The sequence below is a fragment of the Phacochoerus africanus genome, chromosome X (genome assembly GCF_016906955.1).
Source record: "Phacochoerus africanus isolate WHEZ1 chromosome X, ROS_Pafr_v1, whole genome shotgun sequence".
NCBI classification, from domain to species: domain Eukaryota; kingdom Metazoa; phylum Chordata; class Mammalia; order Artiodactyla; family Suidae; genus Phacochoerus; species Phacochoerus africanus.
This window is the reverse complement of record NC_062560.1, coordinates 48,347,260-48,364,930: the sequence shown is the minus strand read 5'-3', so window position 1 is coordinate 48,364,930 and position 17,671 is coordinate 48,347,260. Positions and strand designations below refer to the sequence as shown.

Sequence of the window (17,671 nt, the reverse complement as noted above, 5' to 3'; positions counted from 1 at the left end):
CAACCCGTATATCCATCAGTAGGGAATAGCTTTTTCTTCATGATCCACCCATACCATGGGTTGTTCTGAAGCAGATCAAAAGAGAAAGATAGATCTCTCTCTCTCTACTGTCATGGAAGGACCTTCAAGGCTTATTATATGAAAAAAACAAATTGCAGAACAGGTCTTATAGTATGAGCCCATTTTTTGTAAGGAGAAAAAAAAAATAAACCCATAACAACCCTGGAAAAAAATGTCATACATACCCTGTCACAATTTCAAAGTTACTGGCCTTTTTTCTCCGTCCCATTTCCTTGCTTTTATCCAGTCACTTCCCTCCTCTTCTGTACCTTTTTCCTGTATCCACCTGTTCAGATGTTGCTTTTCCTTTTAATAACTTGTTCAAATACCCCCTCATTCATCCAGCAATACAGGAGGGGACATGTACAGAGTCTTGAAAGAGTAATAGCTTTCCTTTATCCCCCAACCCTGCCAAAAATGGTTGCCTACTTTTTGGCTCTTCCAAGCAAGATGACCTAATGGGGGAAAAAATAGTTGGGTCAGTACCTTTATTCAAGTCCAAGTTCAGCTACTTAACAGCTCTTGATTTTCAGCAAGCCTCTGAGCTTCTGTTCCTCATCTGTGTAATGAGGATAATGCCTATTTACCTCTCAGGGCTGATTTTAGTATTGGAGATGGTACATGTAAAACTTCTGGATGACTATCAACTCTTGAAGGGCAGGGACTAGCCACGTCTTGTTTTCTTTGTAGCCAGTGTGTAGCCTTGGATTGGATTGGATTGGATTGGATCTAAAAGCTGTACGTGTCTGGGGATGGTTCTAGAGCAAAGGATGGGCCTGACCATGGTGGAGCTTTGGGATGAGGAAGCTTAGAGTAGTATGTGGGATGGAGGGGATTGAACCCTAAGAAGAGACAGCTAGGTCCCCTAGTCTTGGCATGAAGATGACACAGGAGGGAAGATAAGAATAGGTGGCACTGGGAAATGGAGCCCAGGCAGGGCATTCTGGCCCTGGTTCTTGGTCCTGTTCTGCTACTGATACCATCTCCCAGTCGCACAGTCCAGTGCAGGGAAGCATGGTGGATCAATATGTGCATTGGTGCCAACATGTCTCAATTTCAATCCCACCTCTGTCACCTCACTGACAGGGTGACCTTAAACAACTCTGAACATTTGAACTCTGAACTTAAACATCTCTGAGCTTAGTTTCTTTCCTATTATAAAAGAACACACTACCACCAACATCCTGGGGTTTATTTATTGAGTAGTAGAAGCAATCATAAATAGAAGGCACCTTGTTGAGTGACTGGTACATAATGAGTACTCGAGAAAGGGTAGCTGTTATTAGCATTCATTTCAGTAGACCCTTGGGGAGTTCTCCTGTGGCCAGAGCCTGTGCTGGGTAATGGCTCTTGCTTTCCACAAATTCCCAGTCGCGGAGACTGAGCAGGGCTACGACAGAGGAGAACATAGGGTCAGGGGCTGTGGAAGCCCAGTGGAAGGGATCTGGCCCCACCTAGGGCTGGTGCAGGTCAATGCAGCCCAAGAGCTGAGTCTTAGAGGATGAGTAAGAGGTAGCCAGAGATGGAAGGGTCAATGTGGAAGAAAGTTCCAGGCAGAAGGAACAGCATATGCAAAAGAACCTGAATGTTATAGAGCCAGAGGTTTGTTAAGAACCTGAGTTGCATGGGTCCCAACTGGCTTCAGGTGACCCATGAACCTCCTGAAACTGAATGCAAAATGTTGTGTGTATATACCTGTGTGCATTTTCTACTGGGGAGATGGCCCATGGCTTTCTTGAAATGCATAAAGGGTTTTGTGTTCCTCCAAAAAAGATTAAGAACCAGTGCTGTTGGTGACAAAGTATCATGTGAATGGATTCTTAAGAGGAGAGAAATTTGGTAAAATTTGTGTTTTAGAAACATCACATTAGTAGTCAGTAGGAAAAATGCATTGTATGCATGGAGGCCAGCTAGAAGGCCTAAACTGGGATATTGGCATAGAAGAAATGGATTGGAGCAGGGCTCCTGTGTTGGACTACTTGGGTGGGCATCATTCACAAAGAAGCATTTTAATTTCAAATTATGGAATCTAAACCCTTTGAGAGTTATTAATGAGATAGACCTAACAGAAGGTGAGAGAAAGGGAGGAGGCAAGGAAGAATCAGAGTTAGCAGAGGGCCAGAGGGACATGAGTCCTGGGTAATAGTGCAGGAGGAAAAGGGAGCCTCTGTTAATGCTCACCCAGTACCCGAAGCCCGTGGTCTCAGATATAATTAGCAACTTCCATCTTACTCCTGGTTCTCAGAGATCCTGAGTGACCCTGGAGACACTTATTTCTATATATTTTGGAGAGGAATTACTTCTGGCTTATGAGTCAGGTAGTTTCCTGAAGAAAGTAGTATTTGAGCCAATCATCCAAAGTCCATAAAGAGTTTGAGAGGCAGAGATGGGAGAGGATGCTCTGAGAGCAAACACAAAGGCCTGGAGGTGAGAAATGGTGAAACTGAACGCTGGAGGGTACAGCGGCTAGACATACCTCAAACAGCTGTCTGGGGAGCCCAGGCTCCTTTTTAAAATTTTTAAATTAGATGTTGGGATGCACCTGGAGATTCTCATATCAAGTGAGCTAAGTCAGAAAGAGAAAGACAAATACCATATGATGTCACTTATATGTGGAATCTAAAATATGGCACAAATGAACCTACCTACAGAACAGAACCAGAGTCAGACATGGAGAACGGACTTGTGGTTGCCAAGGGGGAAGGGGAGGAAATGGGATGGATAGGGAGTTTGGCAAACGATTATATTTAAAATGGATAAACAACAAGGTCCTACTGTACAGCACAGGGACCTGTGTCCAGTCTGTTGGGATAGAAAATGGTGGGGGATGATATGAGAAAAAGAATGTTTGTACATATATGACTGGGTCACTTCACTGTACAGCAGAAATTGACGCAACATTGTAAACCAACTGTACTTTAATTAAAAAATTTGTTTGGGGTATAGTTGATTCACAATGTTGTGTTAGTTGCTGGTATACAGAAAAGTGATTCAGTTATATATATATACGTATATCCATTCTTTTTCAGATTCTTTTCCCATGTAGTTTATTACAGAATACTGAGTAGATTTCCCTGTGCTGTGCGGTAGGTCCTTGTTAGTTATGTATTTTATATATAGTAGCATGTATATGTTCATCCCAAACTCCTAATTTATCCCTTCCCCCCAGGCTCCTTTTTTTGTGGTAGGCAGCTGGAGAGCCACGAGCAATTCTTGAGGAGGGAAAGTAACAAGGTCAAATTAGCATTAGAGGGAGAGGTAAGCTAAGGTAGTGGCCGTGGGGATGGAGCAGGGGAGGTGGATTTGAGAGGTGATTGGGAGGAAGAGAGGGCTGGAGTCAGAGACTGAGGAGATAATTGGGGTGAGGGTGGAGATGACTGAGGGTGGAGCTCAAGGTGAGTTGCCTGTGTTCAGACCTGGCAGTGGATTCATTCATTCAACAAATATTTGAGTGCTAGACACTGAGCTGGGCATTAGGGATAGAGCACTGAACAAAACAGATGCCTGTCCTGTTGGATCTTACGGTGGGTATGACAAATAACAAGCGATTAAATGTATAGAGTGTGTTTGATGCCACACCTCTCTGGAGGATGATGTTCCAGCAAGTGCAGAGGCCCTGAGGCAAGAGTGTGCTTGTTATGTTTGAGGGGCGGCAGGGAGACCAGTATGACTGGAGAAAGAGTGAACGAGGGGCGAGAAGAGGAGATGATGAGTAGCCTTTTAGAGCTTTTTAGGGGGTAGAATCAGCAAGATTTGGTGACTGACTTGCTAAGGGAGCAGGAAGAATCTAGGGTGACTCCCAGTTGTGTTTAGGGCTTGGGCCACTGGGTGGTGGTGCCTTTCACGAAGGTGAGAAATGCAGGTAGACTGGTTTGCAGTGGTGAGATGCTGGGTTAGACGTCCCTGTGAGCTCTGAGGGCCATCTTGGTGGAGTTTCCCGCAAGCATATTGGGCTTGATGGGTCTGGGACCCAGGAGAGAGACCCATGCTAGAGAGAGAGAGAGATGTGGAGGTCCTCAGCCATACCTGAGGTTATGGAATGGAATGAGCTCACTGACAGAGAGTGTGGGATGAAAGAGAAGAGGACCAGAGCAGAACTGGGGAAGAGGTACCAACACATAAGGACTAGAGAGAGGAAGAGGAGCTGGGGGTGGTCTGAGAAGTAGGAGGAACACCAGCAGGGAGTGGGCTCACGGAAGCAGAGGAAGGAAAGAGCCGTCTGCACACAGGAGGGGCTTGTTAAGAGTGGCAAATGTTACAGCTGGGGGAACCAAGATGCAGGTGGGAGAGAGTCTATTGGCTTGAACCAGTGGGAGGTCCTGGGCGACCTTACTAAGAAGAGTTTCTGTGGCATGGTGGGCGCATGAGGCAGATTGCTGTGGGTTGAAGAGCCCGTGGGAGGTACTGAAGTGGAGATGGCCAGTGTAGACGAATTTCTCAAGAAGCTTAGCTGTGAAGAGGAGAGAGGGACACAGTGATTTCTAGAAGGAGATGTGGGGGCAGATAGAGGGTTTTTTTATTCCCAGATGGGAGAGACTTGAGCTTCTATAAATGTTGGTAGAAAGGAGGCAACAGAGAGGGAGAGGTTGAAATACTGGAGGGAGAGGGGATGATTGTTATGGAGGAGGTAGCAGGGGTGGGCTCCAGATCCTGGATGGAGAGACAGCCCTTCATAGTATAGGGGCCCTTCCTTTCTCACAGAAGGAAAGCAGAGGTATTGGTGACTGGGGGAATAATACAAGGGCATTGAGGGAGTTGGTGAAAGAAATGCTTTGGAAAAGTTCAAAGCAACGAATGGAGATCCCTGACTGAGGGCATGGATGGTGGAGCTAGGAGGAAGTAAAGAAAACCTCTGGTTGGAAGTCAGGGAGGGCTTCCTGCAGGAAGCAGCATTTGAACTGGGTCGTGACGTTCAGACAGAATTTCAACAGGCAAAGCTCTGTACAGCAGGAAGAAACAGAGTCAGCAAAGGCATAGAGACATGGAAAGGCTGGACATGCTGATGGAACAACAAACAACTGGTTGGATGAAGGCTGGGCAGGAGTGAGCCAGATAACATGGATGCCACTGATACCGACAGTAACAATAATCGTTATGTTGTATCAAGCACCAAACCTACCCTGTGGCAGGTGCTTTACATACCTGAATTCATTTAAATCCCATCACACCCTGCAGAATAGGTATTTCCTCATTTTTTACGGATAAGGAAAATAAGTCTCAGAGAGGTGAAGACATGGACCCCAGTTCACCTAGCCGGTAGGTGGTGGGACTGATATTCAAACCCAGGTCTGTCTGACACTGAAGCCAGTGCTTTTTCCACCTGACAGGAAAGGCCAGGTGAGGCCATATGGTGGGGGAGCCTTGAATGCCAAGTTGAGGAATCTGAACTTTATCCAGGAAGCAATGGGGAGCCAAGGTGGGTGTCTGAGCAAGAGATTCACACTTGAAGGTGGACTTTAGGAAGTCCAGGAGAGCAGGGAGAAGAAATCAGGAATTGACTGCAGTGGCAGGGTGAAGGGTAGCAGGGGCCTGGCCTGGATACCAGGGGAGTGAGCAGAGGACTGGAAGATCATTCGTTCCTTGTGACGGCCTTGAGAGGTGTGGAGTTTCCTTCTCCTTTTATAGATGAGGAATGGGAGACTCAGAAAGGGGGAGGTACTTGCCCGGGACCTGAACCCTGGTTTTCACGTGGCTTTGCTGACTCAGTGACTCAGTGGAACAATGTGTCAGAGGGAGCTCTGAGTATGAGGAGGGTGTGCGTGCGTGCGTGTGTGTGTGTGTGTGTGTGTGTACGCGTGCGTGCGTACGTGTGTGTGCATGTGTGTGTGTGTGCATGTGTGCGAGCGCGTGCACGTGTGCTTGTCTGTCAGATGGACAACAGTGCTTTCCCTTGCCTGTCCTCTTTCCTTCCCTTGCCTGTCCTCTTTCTTTCCCATGTCTTCCCAACCCTCCAGTATCCTGGATTCCATATTTCCTGCCTCCCCATGAGCCAAGGGGGTCTGGGAGTGGGGTGATACTGTTTCATTGACTGTCTCCAGGAGATCAGCCTTTTCACTCCCAAGACATCTGATCCTGTCCCAGTCCTCCCACCCGTCCAGCTCCAGTGACTGCCACAGGCAGACCAGCCCCTGGTACTGCTCTGCAGGACCCTAAGAACAGGGGTTTGTTGCTGCAATGATTCCTCCCCGCCTCTGTTGGCACTTCTGTGTGGATGCAAAGGGTCACCTTGGTAATTAGGTCCAGTTCACGAGCAGTTAACAATACCCACTACCATGTTCCTGTGGCTTTTGTTGGCCAGCCACTTGACACGTGTTCCAGTCCTTGCAACCGTCATGTAGGGTAGGCATCATAAGCCCCATTTTTACAGATGAGGAAACTGAGGCTCTAAGAGGGGCATTATTAACATGCCTGGGGCATGGCCTGGAAGCACTTGTAGTGCTGGCCTTGGAACCCAGGTCTGTTTGCTTTCAAAGCTGTGGGCTTTTCACACTCCCTTTCTAAGCAGCTCCTATATTCCTTACCCTGAAGCCTTCAGGAAATACAAATCTTTGTCCTTCAAGGGCAGGGTGGATTTCTAGAGACAGTGCCTAGTTCACCCAAAGGACCTGCTGGGGTGAGTCCGAGTCTTGGAGCTCCAAGAACTCCGGGTTTAAATCCTGACTCTACTGCTTACCCAGTCCTGTGACCTTGGGCAGATAGCTAACCTCTCTGAGTTTCAATTCCCTCATCTTTAAAATGTTGCAGACTTGTTGCAGGAGTTAAATGAGATGATGCATGCAAAGTGCCAGCACGGAGCTGGTTGCTACTATTTAAATTAAAATGAAGGTTGGGCACCTGTCGGGTCAGAAAGGGAGTTTACATTCTCTGGGTGTAACCTTAAGCCTGAGCCCAGCCCTAGCATCGGGGAGGGCCATTCCCCAGGGGACCTGCCACAGGCTCCTTGGAGGCTGAGATGGGTGTGGCCCTGGATCATCAGTCACACTGGCCTCCCCATTCCGAACCCCATCCTAGACCCGCCTCCCTGGTTCCAGCCCTTCAAGTATCTCCCCTGCTCTGCAAACTAATGCCTCTGCCTCTCTCTGTCACCCGCCGCCTGTGGCCTCTACCCTGCCCTTCCTGGCCCCAGGGAAGAGGAGGAGGAGACTGAGGAAGAGGAAGAGGAAGATGCTCATCAGTTCTGCTGTCCGGCCTCCGAGTGCAGTAGTCCCTCCTCTCGGTAACTGAGAGGACAAGGGTCATTTTCTATGCAGAAGCAAAAGCCTTAACCAGCTCCCCCCGCCCCGGCCTTGCGATCCCCCCTGGGACCCCCTCCCTGCTTCAGGAATCAGACAGGCAAGCATCGTGCCCTGTCCTCCTCCACCCCCTTCTTGGAATCCACCCCCCGCTCCCCACTGCTGTCTCCCCTGGACTCCGGCCCCTGAATTATAAAGGCTGGAGTCCTAGGTCTGACTAAAACATGGGAGCAGCAGAGCTTGGAGCTTGGAGCTTGAAACCTGGACCCTCCCGCACCCGCACCCCACTTCCCAGGCACCCTGGAGCCTGCCACTCCTGGAGAGGTCTCCAGATGACATCCCAAGGACCTACCTCTGTCCTCTGTGAGCACAAACAGAGATGCAGGGTGCCTAGGGCCTAGAGGACCAGACGGGGGCGGAACCCAACCTGCTTGTTCCCTTGCTGTGGCCATCGCTGCCATCTCTTCCAATGCTTGAAGGCCTCATCCCTTGCCCCCTGCCACTCCCATAGTGCTCTGTAAATATGATCAGGAGGAAAAGGCCTTTCAGAGTGTGTGTCGCTGTGTACAAAAGAATTTCCATCAATAAAAGCTGATCTCTTCTCTCTGTCTGATGTATGTTCTACCCCATCCCACTTCCCTCTCCCCATCCCCACCAGGGCCTTACCTTCTTTCCTATCGAGGGCTGGGAACAGGGGCTGGGAGAGAGTAGGGTTGGATTTCTGATATTGTCAGTACCCAGGAGGCACTCAATAAATGAATGAATGGTGTGGCGCTCTCACCACGGGCAAACAGCGCCTTCTTCAGCTGAGGTGGTGCAAGATGGCCAACGTGGACACTTCGCTTGGCCTCTCTGCTACCCAGTTTTCCCATGTGCAAAAGGAGGAAAGGGGAGAGGGGGTGGACCAGAGGACCTCCAAGGGCTCCTCCAGCTCTGACATTCTGTGAATCTGAGATGCTACAATTTTCAGAAACTATGATTACATAATTTTAGGATAGGATAATTCCATGACACATTCCATCCAATTCTGCGGTTTCTATTTCGATAATGCTGTGATTTGGGGAGTCTACAATACTGCGGTTTTAAGATTTCATAATTCTACCATTTCAAAAAATTCTGATGGTGCGGTTTTAATATTCTGTAATGTTAAGAGTCCTTGACTCTATATGTTCAAGGATCTGAATGATTCTCCAACTTTTGAGCTCTCTGATTCTGAGGGAAAGCCATTGCCCCCAGATGCAGTGATGCTAAATATTTCCAGTGCCTACCAGAAGCTGTTTCTAAGCGTCCCTGGAGGCTGTCAGCAGGAAGGTCGAAAGTGTCCTTTATGGGCTGTAGGACTCAACGCCTTCCGTGATGAGTCTGTGTTAGGAGCAAAGCCAGAAGACTCCCAAGTGGGCTCATACCCCTGCTTTCCCTTTCTGAGCTTTTGGCATTCTGCGTTTACCTTCTGGTTCTGCCGCTTACTCTGTGTAGCACCTTGAGCTAGTCTTTCCTTCTCCTTGAGCTTCATTTTCTTCCCGAGGACAGTGAGACTATATCTACCTCTCTGGGTTGTCATGAAGACTAGCAAGAAACACACACGCGCGCACACGCGTGCACACACACACACACACACACACACACACACAAGAAGCCCAGCAAAGGGTCTAGTGCATGGTTGGCAGAAGTGCAATGACTGGTGGCTCTTGTTTTGATGAAGGTCCAGGTGAGAGTCCCTCCTCTCCTTTCATTCCCTCCTCCCTTCAGCATCCCCATCCTTTCCAGAGGCTCGCCTCACTCTTCACTTACTGCTTAACCCACTTAGGCACTCAAGGCAGCTACTCACTCACTCATTCAAATTCTCATTGATTTCTCCCCTCTGTCTGTCCTTCCCTCTTTCTTCCTCTCTCCCATATTTACTCTTCTAGAAGCCATTGCTCAAGCACCTACTGTGTTCCAGGCTTCAAGCTAAACGCTGTGAGGGACCAAAAGTAAGACAGTGGCTGTGTTCTCCATAAGTTCTCCGTCTCCTAGGGGAGATGAGAATTCCTTTGGGAAAGTAGGCAGGTGTGAAGGGCAGAAATGATTGAGCAGGGATGGTTTCAGTAATGAGCCAAATATGTTCCTGGCCCAAAGAGGAGGGAGATGTTCAAGATGAGCTGGGGGCGGGTGGTGTCCAAGGATCGCTGGAGGAAGAGGGGCACGAGTGGATGGCTGGGAAGGCTTTGAATAGATGATTTGAGAGGTGAGGAGGCGTTAAGGAGTCAGGGACAGCATGGACCAAAACCTGGTGGAGAGCTCCAAGATCGTGTTTGGGAATGGTACGTAGATTGCTCTGTTGCTGGGGGTTTGAGTCCAGGTGACCCGTGACTAAGGAGGGGGCGACCATTCTACTCTTCAGTTGATTGGAGATAGAAGGGAAGTTGGGCGGCACGGGGGCGCAGCTGAAGGTCAGATAGCCATCGTGGGAGGCACGGGGGCGTAGACTCCTGTGTGGGCAACTGAATTGGCTGAGGGCCTGCGTAACGGGAAGGGAGAAAGTTCCTATTAGTTGTGAGGGAAACATGCGTGCCTGTGCACGCATGCACCTGTCGGCGTGAAGCCGGTGGGTCGAACAAGAGGGCGAGGCCATGCTTTCTTGTGTATCTGAGGGAATGTGATTTTGTGAGGCTGGGCGTGAGGGGTTCTGAGTGTGTGAGGTGGCTCGTGTGAGGTGGTGACTTTCTGTGCCTGGCAGTTTCTCTGCATGCGCCCAGTGGAGATAATCACCAGAACATACATGAGGGGCTTTGGAGCATGTGGGGGCTCTGGCCTTGAGGGTGACAGTTGGCCAGGCAGGATGGTCACACAGGCACGGATGACTGCCACCTGTGCTCTTAGGGGACCGAGGTGGCTGCTGGGTCCTGGCCTGGCCACAGGTAGGGTTCCACAGAGATAAGTCATACCAGGCCACTACGCATGGGAAACAGAGCAAGGTAGGGAATGAACACTTCAAGAGAGAATGTCAAGTTGGCTAGGGCTGAGGATGGCCTGTGACGTGAGTGTGCACAAAACATAGAGTGGGGGCGGGTAGCTGACCCTGTCAGGTTCTGTTGGGGGTGGGAGTGAGTCAGAACCAACTTCCAAGGAGGACTGGCCTGCTCAGGGCACCGCAAGACGTCAATGAGCTCACCCAAACGGATGAGGGCTACAGGTGAAGGGGAGAGGAAGGACGTGCTGGGCAGAAGCAACCAAGGAAGAGTTTGGACACAGGTGTGGCGATGTGGATCAGCTCGCCATAGCCTGGGAGGCGCAAGGAGCCCGCTGTTGCCGACATCCAGGAGCTTAAAGGTGCCAGGGGTGGAGTGGCTTGGGGGACTGCACAGATTCAGTTGAAAAGCGACAAGTGGGACCTCGTTCTGGAAGATAAGGGATTGGGGTCCTGTGTGACCCTGGGGAAGTCACTTTGACTTTCTTGAGCCTTCATTTGGATCTGTGGGAGTAGATGGTTAATAAAATCCATCCCGGTTCTAGCCTTGGACAGCCAAACCCATGAGTCATTGCTCTCAAAGTCAGGCACTTCTCCCATCTAACCTCAGTCTTTCCCGCTTCCTCCTGGGTTGCTTCCTTGCTCACACACTCCACAGATATTTACTCAGCATCTGGCCCTCTGTGTGCCACTGTGGGAAGGCACAGGGAGCTGGAGAATGCAAGGACTTGGCCTCAAAGGGGCTGCTCAGTGCTGAGCTGGTGGTTATGAGCGTGAGTGGTGATTTGACTCCTGGCTTCCCCACTGCTGGGCTTTGAGACTTTAGGCAAATTACTTCATCTCTCTGCATCTCAGTTTCCTCATCTGTGTTTTCCCCTTCAGGGAGAACCACCCGGACCTTGCAGAGTTGCTGGGCCTCCCTAAAAGTAGGTCCTCGGTTAATGACAACTATTATTTTTAGGGCTGCCAAGAAGCAGAACCAGGATTCAAACCCAGATCTGTGTGCTTCCAAGCTTGTGACTGTCCGCTGGGTACCCAGTCAGCCCCTCTGATAGCTTTCTCTTCCTCTGCCAGCCCCTGTGCCAAGCTGGGCTGGCCTTAGGTTTGGAGTCTCTGTGACACTGGGATTGGGCAGTGGAAACAGCTTGCCAAAGAGCTATCAGAGGAGAGGGAGGTGACTGGAGTCCCTCCACCCCTCTGCCCGCCCCCCCCGCCCCCCGCCACCGGGTCGAGTCTCCTGTCCAATCTTCCCCCAGAACCCAACGTCCCTGGCCTCATCTAGGTACACTGACCTCCTCATCTTGTTTTCTTGTCTCTCACTTCCGGTCCCCCCCTTTCAGCCCAAGTTGTCATGGGGATAGTCCTCAGCATCCCTAGCTTCCTCTTGCCCTCATCTTATGGTATCCATAGCAACAGCCCCCATTCATTTCCATGGCAACTGCATCCTGATCCCATCCCCTGCTGGCTGCCTGGCTCCGGGCAGTGCCAATAAAGAGAAGGAGGGAGAGAGATCTCCCATTAGGAGCAGCAGCTGGGGTGGGCCAGTGCCCCTGCCAAGCGCAGGCCACCTTGAATCCCTACAGCCCATCCTGCCCCGCTTCTCCCCATCTTAGTGCCTTGGCTCACAAGGTCCCTCACTCCTCATCCCTACTTACCTCCTAGGCCAGGCCCCATTCAATAGCTCCCTGCTCCCCCCTACCCCGCAGGAAGCCTTCAAGGCAGCAGCGAAACTAGCACAGGCTCTGGGCTTTGAATCCGTGTTCTGCCACTTGCTAGCCCTGAGACCTCTGGCATCTCTTTTCCCCTCACTTCTCCTCACCTGCAAAAGCAGAATCCTAATCTTCACATTTGCCACGCAGTTAAAATAACGTGTGGAAAATGCCTGATGCAGGGAAGGTGCGCTTATAAGTGCGAGTTTATTTTTATTCTGCTCAGCGCCCCCCCTGCCCCTCCCCCCCCAGCAGGAGGGAGCTCTCTCCTGAGCACCCCCAGCACTTCTTCCGTTCCCCAGCCCTGAGAACTTGCAGCTTTATGCTGTGATTATTTGTGGAATGTGGTTTATTTCCCCCTCCACAGAGGATGCTCTCCAGTTTCCCTCACAGAATAGCCCAGCAGACGGTGCCCATGGGTGCTCGGGTGTGCATGCGCGAGTGTCAGTGTGCGTGTTTTCTTGGCTCCTGCTCTGGGCTAGAAGGAGTCCAGGGGAAGGTAGGTCTCCCCGGCTCTTTCTGAAGTCCAGGAATTCAATGAGGGAATTGTATTTTGAGCTCTACGCAGGTGAGAAACTGAGTTGCATAGAGGTAAAGGGATATGCCCAGGCTCACACAGCTGGTGCATGGCTGTCAGGACCTGAACCCAGGTCTGCACAACATGTTGCGTGTTGGGAGAGGGGAGAGGGAAGAGAGGTTTTCCATGTGGTCGGCATGTTCCTGAGTTGAGGGATTCCACAGCCCAGGTCCTCTTTCTTCGGCCATGGGTGTGATGTCAGGAGCAATGCCCTCAATTCTGACCTCCCTGCCACTCGTCCCTTTGCAGCCAAAACAGGGGGGAGAGCTCTTGAGGGGGAAATTGCCAACAAATAGAGAGCAGGGGGCAACACGGGGCCAGAAATGGGAAGAAGCCAGGAGATGTTATGAGAAGACAGCCCAGGCCCAGGGTTTGCGTCCTGAATTTCTCCGTTAATAGCTGGGTGACCTTGAGCGAGTTTACATCACCTCGCAGCCTCAGTGTCCTCATCTCTAAAACGGGGCTAAGTGTGCCTGCCTCAGTAAGGGCACACCTGAGCTAAATACTGAAGGGTGAGCAGGAAGTAGCCAGGTTGGGGTAAAGGGGCAGAGGGTATATGAGGCAGAGATTGGGTCAGGAGAACTATTCGTGGCTATGGATGGTAAGGAGTTGCAGGTTATCGTATGGATAATGATGCCTGTAAAACCTAAGTTAGATCACATCCCTCCTCTGCTCATCTCAATCAGAGCCAAAGCCAAAGTCTTTATCATGGGCTCAGTGATGCCCTTCAGGATTTTGCCCCCATCACCTCTCTGGTCTTATCTCCTGTCACTCCCCGCTTGTTCACTCCACTCCAGCTATGCTGGCCTCCTGGCCGTTCCTCAAACAAGACTGGCACAGTTCTACCTCAGGACCTTTGCACTGGCTCTGCCCTCTGTCTGGACTGCTCTTGCCTCAGATAACCACGTAGCCTCACTCCCTCACTTCCATCGCGGCTCTGATTATATGCCATGTATTCAAAAAGCTCTTCCGTGACCACCCCATCACCCTGCTGTATATTCCTTCCTAGCACCTCTCTCTACCTGAAATGATAGTATATATTTATAGTCTCCTTCTCCCACCTCCCTGAGGGAAGAAAGCTTATGCGTCTTGCTCACGATTATATTTCCAGCACCTAGCACTGTGCCTGGCACGTATAAAATGCTCAGCTGTCGTTTGCTGAATGAGTTATGAGGAGCTGTGGAAGAGTTTTTGCGGGGAAGCAAAACAATCAGATTTGTACTTTGGAAAGCTCTCTCTGGCCACAGGATGGAGAATGGACTGGGAAGAGGAGACTGAGGTCAAAGTTTAGGTGAGAGGGTTTACTAGTGCAACCTCCAGAGCTCATTCACTTACTTCTTCCCTCCAGAAGCTTTTATTGAGCAGCTACTCTGTTCCGGGCCTTGTGCTCGGTGCTAACTGGGAGACAACCAGATTCTCTTCCTGTCCTGGGATTCTGGGAGTCGTGAACACAAATAGCTGTCATGCTTTGCCAAAGCTAACCTGCTCCATAAAAAGAAGGACAGACATGTGCTGTGTGTGGGAGCCCTGAACGGGATCAGCAATCATTTTTGGCTGGAGGCGGGCTTCAGGAGGGCTTCTTAGTGGTGGTGTATGACCTGAATCTTGGGAACTAGGGTGTGGGGCGGGGGGTTTCTCAGATTTCAGATGGCAGCAGATGATAGGGACAGCATTCCAGGTGCAAAGTACTGTATGAGCAGCTTGGGAGGTGGAAAGTACAGGAGTGTTGGGGAGAAACAGGATTTGGGCCAGGCTGGAGGGAAGGGTGGATGGGGTGGGGGGCTGGCAGCCAATTCTGCAATAAATGGTTTAATGTTTAAGAGTCTGAGCTCTGGAATCAGAGTGCTTGGATTTGAATCCTGGCTCTGCCATTAATAGCTGTGTGACCATGGATATGTTACAAACCTCTCTGGGCCTCAGTTTCTTTCTTTCTTTCTTTCTTTTTTTTTGTCTTTTTGCCATTTCTTGGGCCGCTCCCACGCCATATGGAGGTTCCCAGGCTAGGGGTCCAATTGGAGCCGTAGCCACCGGCCTACGCCAGAGCCACAGCAACGCAGGATCTGAGCCGCGTCTACGACCTACACCACAGCTCACGGCAACGCCGGATCGTTAACCCACTGAGCAAGGGCAGGGACCGAACCCGCAACCTCATGGTTCCTCGTCGGATTCATTAACCACTGGGCCACGACAGGAACTCCAGGGCCTCAGTTTCTTGATGTGTAAAATGAAGATAAACAATACCTACCTTACAGAGTTGTTTTGAAGAGTAAACAAGTTATTAAATGTGAAGGGATAAGAACAGTGCCTAAACGTGCGAAGTGCTCTCTAAGCACTAGCTCCTGTATCTTGGAGATGCCTCAAGACACCACAAGAAGGAATCTGGGCCGTTTCGTGTGGGCAATGGGAGCCATGGATGGTTCATGAACGAAGGAGACAGTTGATCAGTCTGGAAGCCATGTGCTGGGGTGGGGGGAGAGGATTGAAAGGTTGGTGGGCAGGATCCTGTAGTCCCAAGGGGGGCACTGGGCTGGGTCTGACCCCCAAAGGGGGACTTCACAGCCCCAGAGACCCAGGAGGAGAGAGAAATTGGGGTGCAGGGCAGCCCCTCATTCTGTTTCTGTGCTGCTCCTGACGGTGTTGCAGATTAACACTGGGGAGGAGGCCAGTGAGTGGGAGCCCACACCAGGGTGGAGCCAGCACCAGCGGGCTGCAGCCCAGGACCCAGTCGTGGATGTAGCCTCCCCACCATACCCAACCCCCAGCCCAAAGTGCTCTTCCACCAGGCTGACAAGCCTGTTGTAGCTTAAGCTCCTGAAATGGTACAGAGCTCCCCCCTACATCCACCCCAGCCCCCCCAACATCCTTCCAGCTACCCCCCCACTCTCCCCACCCCTGTTCTGTGCCCTGGCCTCTGTCGTGGGAGTGGCCCTTTTACCCTTTCACCAGCCATGAGCCCCCTCACCACCGTGCCTGCCCAAACCCAGACCCTTCTCTGGGCCCCAGGCACACCCATTCCCCCCACAACCCCTCCATGCCTCCCCTGCCTGTCCCCCGGCTCCCGATACCCCCCTCCAGTGTTCCCGGCTTTGTGGCTTCTCACCGCACCTGCCTGCCGCCTGGCTCAAGGCGCCTGGGCTCTGTCGCCACCTGAGTTCCCTGGCAGCCTGGTTGCCATGGCACCGTGGGAGCAGGTCTGACAGAACAACAGCTCTGGATTACCAGGGCGGGCAAGACCCAGTGCTCAGCTCCTACCACTCTTCAGCCTCGAGACCCCTGGCCCCACCTCCCCCAGCTGAGCAAAGGAGGCCATGAGGAGAAAAAGGAAGTTGCCCCGCAGGGCAGCTCTTTACCTGTGAGGATGCTGGATGGGAGCTGCCTCCCACTGTCACTGAGCCCGTGCCCTGGCAGCTGGGGAACTGTGGGAACTGGCCAGGCTGAAAGTCCAGGCTGCTGAGGGCAGGGGCGGGGCTGAAGGGGGCAGGGCTGGGTGGCACGGGAGAGCCTGGCTGTGCAGGATGCAGGACTGGGCCTCAGGCCTGGGGACAGGGCTGATCTAGGATGGTGCTGGGGATCGGGCTGGGAGGGATGCACCTCTGGGGGACCAAGCTGTGAGCGGAAGAGGTCTGCGGGGAGGGGTGGAGGTGTGAGGGAACTGGTCCATCAGGGGAGGGAGGCTTTGAGGGTGGAGCTGTTGGGGGCTGGGACCATTAGAAAAAGGGGCTTGAGGGACAGGACTGGGAGGAGACCCGTCTGAGGATAAGGCTGTGAGGGAACATGGCTATGAGGGGACCAGGCTGTAAGAAGACCCAGCCTGAGGGAAAGGCGTCTAAGAGGATGGAACTGTGAGGGGATGGGGTCTGTGAAGGGGCGGGGGGGAAGAGGGCATTTGAGGATGGAACTGTGAGGGGACAGGGCTGAATGGGAGAGGATAGGACTGTGAAGGCAAAGGGCCTCAAGGAAAGGGACCATGAGCACAGTGAGGAGTCAGCTTGGTGCGTGGGGGAGGGGGGGAGGCACGGTTAGGACTCCCCTCTGGCTTTTAAGTATTGGGGCCCCTGTGTCTGTGAGGAGGCTGGGGGAGGATGGGGTTGTGGGAGGGAATCTGGTCCACCCACTCTCAGTCTGGCCTAGCAGGCCTGTCTCCTCTTCCCACATCCTGGCTCATCTTATCTCATCCCCACAGTGTGGAGGGTGATGCCCCAGGCAGTGACCTGAGCACAGCGGTTGATAGTCCTGGGAGCCAACCCCCCTACCGGCTGAGCCAGCTGCCCCCCACCAGCAGCCACATGGGGGGCCCCCCTGCTGGGGTGGGCCTACCCTGGGCTCAGCGGGCTCGCCTCCAGCCAGCCAGTGTTGCCCTGAGGAAACAGGAGGAGGAGGAGATAAAGCGCTCCAAGGCCCTGTCGGACAGCTATGAACTCTCCACGGACCTGCAGGACAAGAAGGTGCAGATGAGATGCTTCTGGCCGGGAGTGGGAGTGGGAGTGGGGTGTGATAGGACCAAGGGAGGGATTTGGGGACATGGCACTCGAAGGTGGTGGCGTCCAGGGAGAGACAGTGAGACTGGAACAGGAGAAGACTGGCTCCAGGACCCTTCACCCTCCTGGGGCCTCACTCCCCCATTCACCATCCATCCACTGAGCCTTGTATTCACGCTGCAAATATTGAGCTCTGTGCCGAGCACTGGAGATATGGAGATGAATGAGACCTGGACCCAGTTCTCAAAAATCTCAGTCTCATGGGAGAAGCACACACCTAAGTTGACAATTTCAGAACAGCGTGTACCATATATCACATATATCACACGATACTGTTTAGCCAAACTGGGGGACACAAAATATTATGTACAGAAAAAAAAATTGGGAAGACATTCCGAAATGGTAATTGGTAATTGCGCTTATGCCCAGGTGTTGGGACTTTAAACGAACCAATTTTCCCTCTTCCCTTCCTCCCTCTCTTCCTCCCTCCCTCCTTCCCTTCCTTCCTTCTTTCTCTCCCTCCCTTTCTCCCCCATCCTCTCTGTCTTCCTCCTTCTTCCTCCTTATATTCAATTTTTCTTCCTTCCTTTCTTTTTTTTTTTAAATACTGAACATCTACTCCTTGTCAATTAAAAAAAGAAAGGAAAGCCACACTCCAGTCCCGT

General features: G+C 51.7%; 1 protein-coding gene across 10 annotated transcripts in view; it reads left to right on the top strand.

Moving 5' to 3' along the window:
• IQSEC2 (IQ motif and Sec7 domain ArfGEF 2) overlaps positions 1 to 17,671 on the top strand; it is an 84,202-nt gene that overhangs the window by 44,442 nt on the left and 22,089 nt on the right. For all 10 annotated transcript variants that reach the window (XM_047764337.1, XM_047764338.1, XM_047764335.1 and 7 more), the window contains one exon: positions 16,712 to 16,973. In XM_047764337.1, the coding sequence (XP_047620293.1) occupies positions 16,712 to 16,973 (262 nt within the window). The remainder of the gene's footprint in view (positions 1 to 16,711; positions 16,974 to 17,671) is intronic.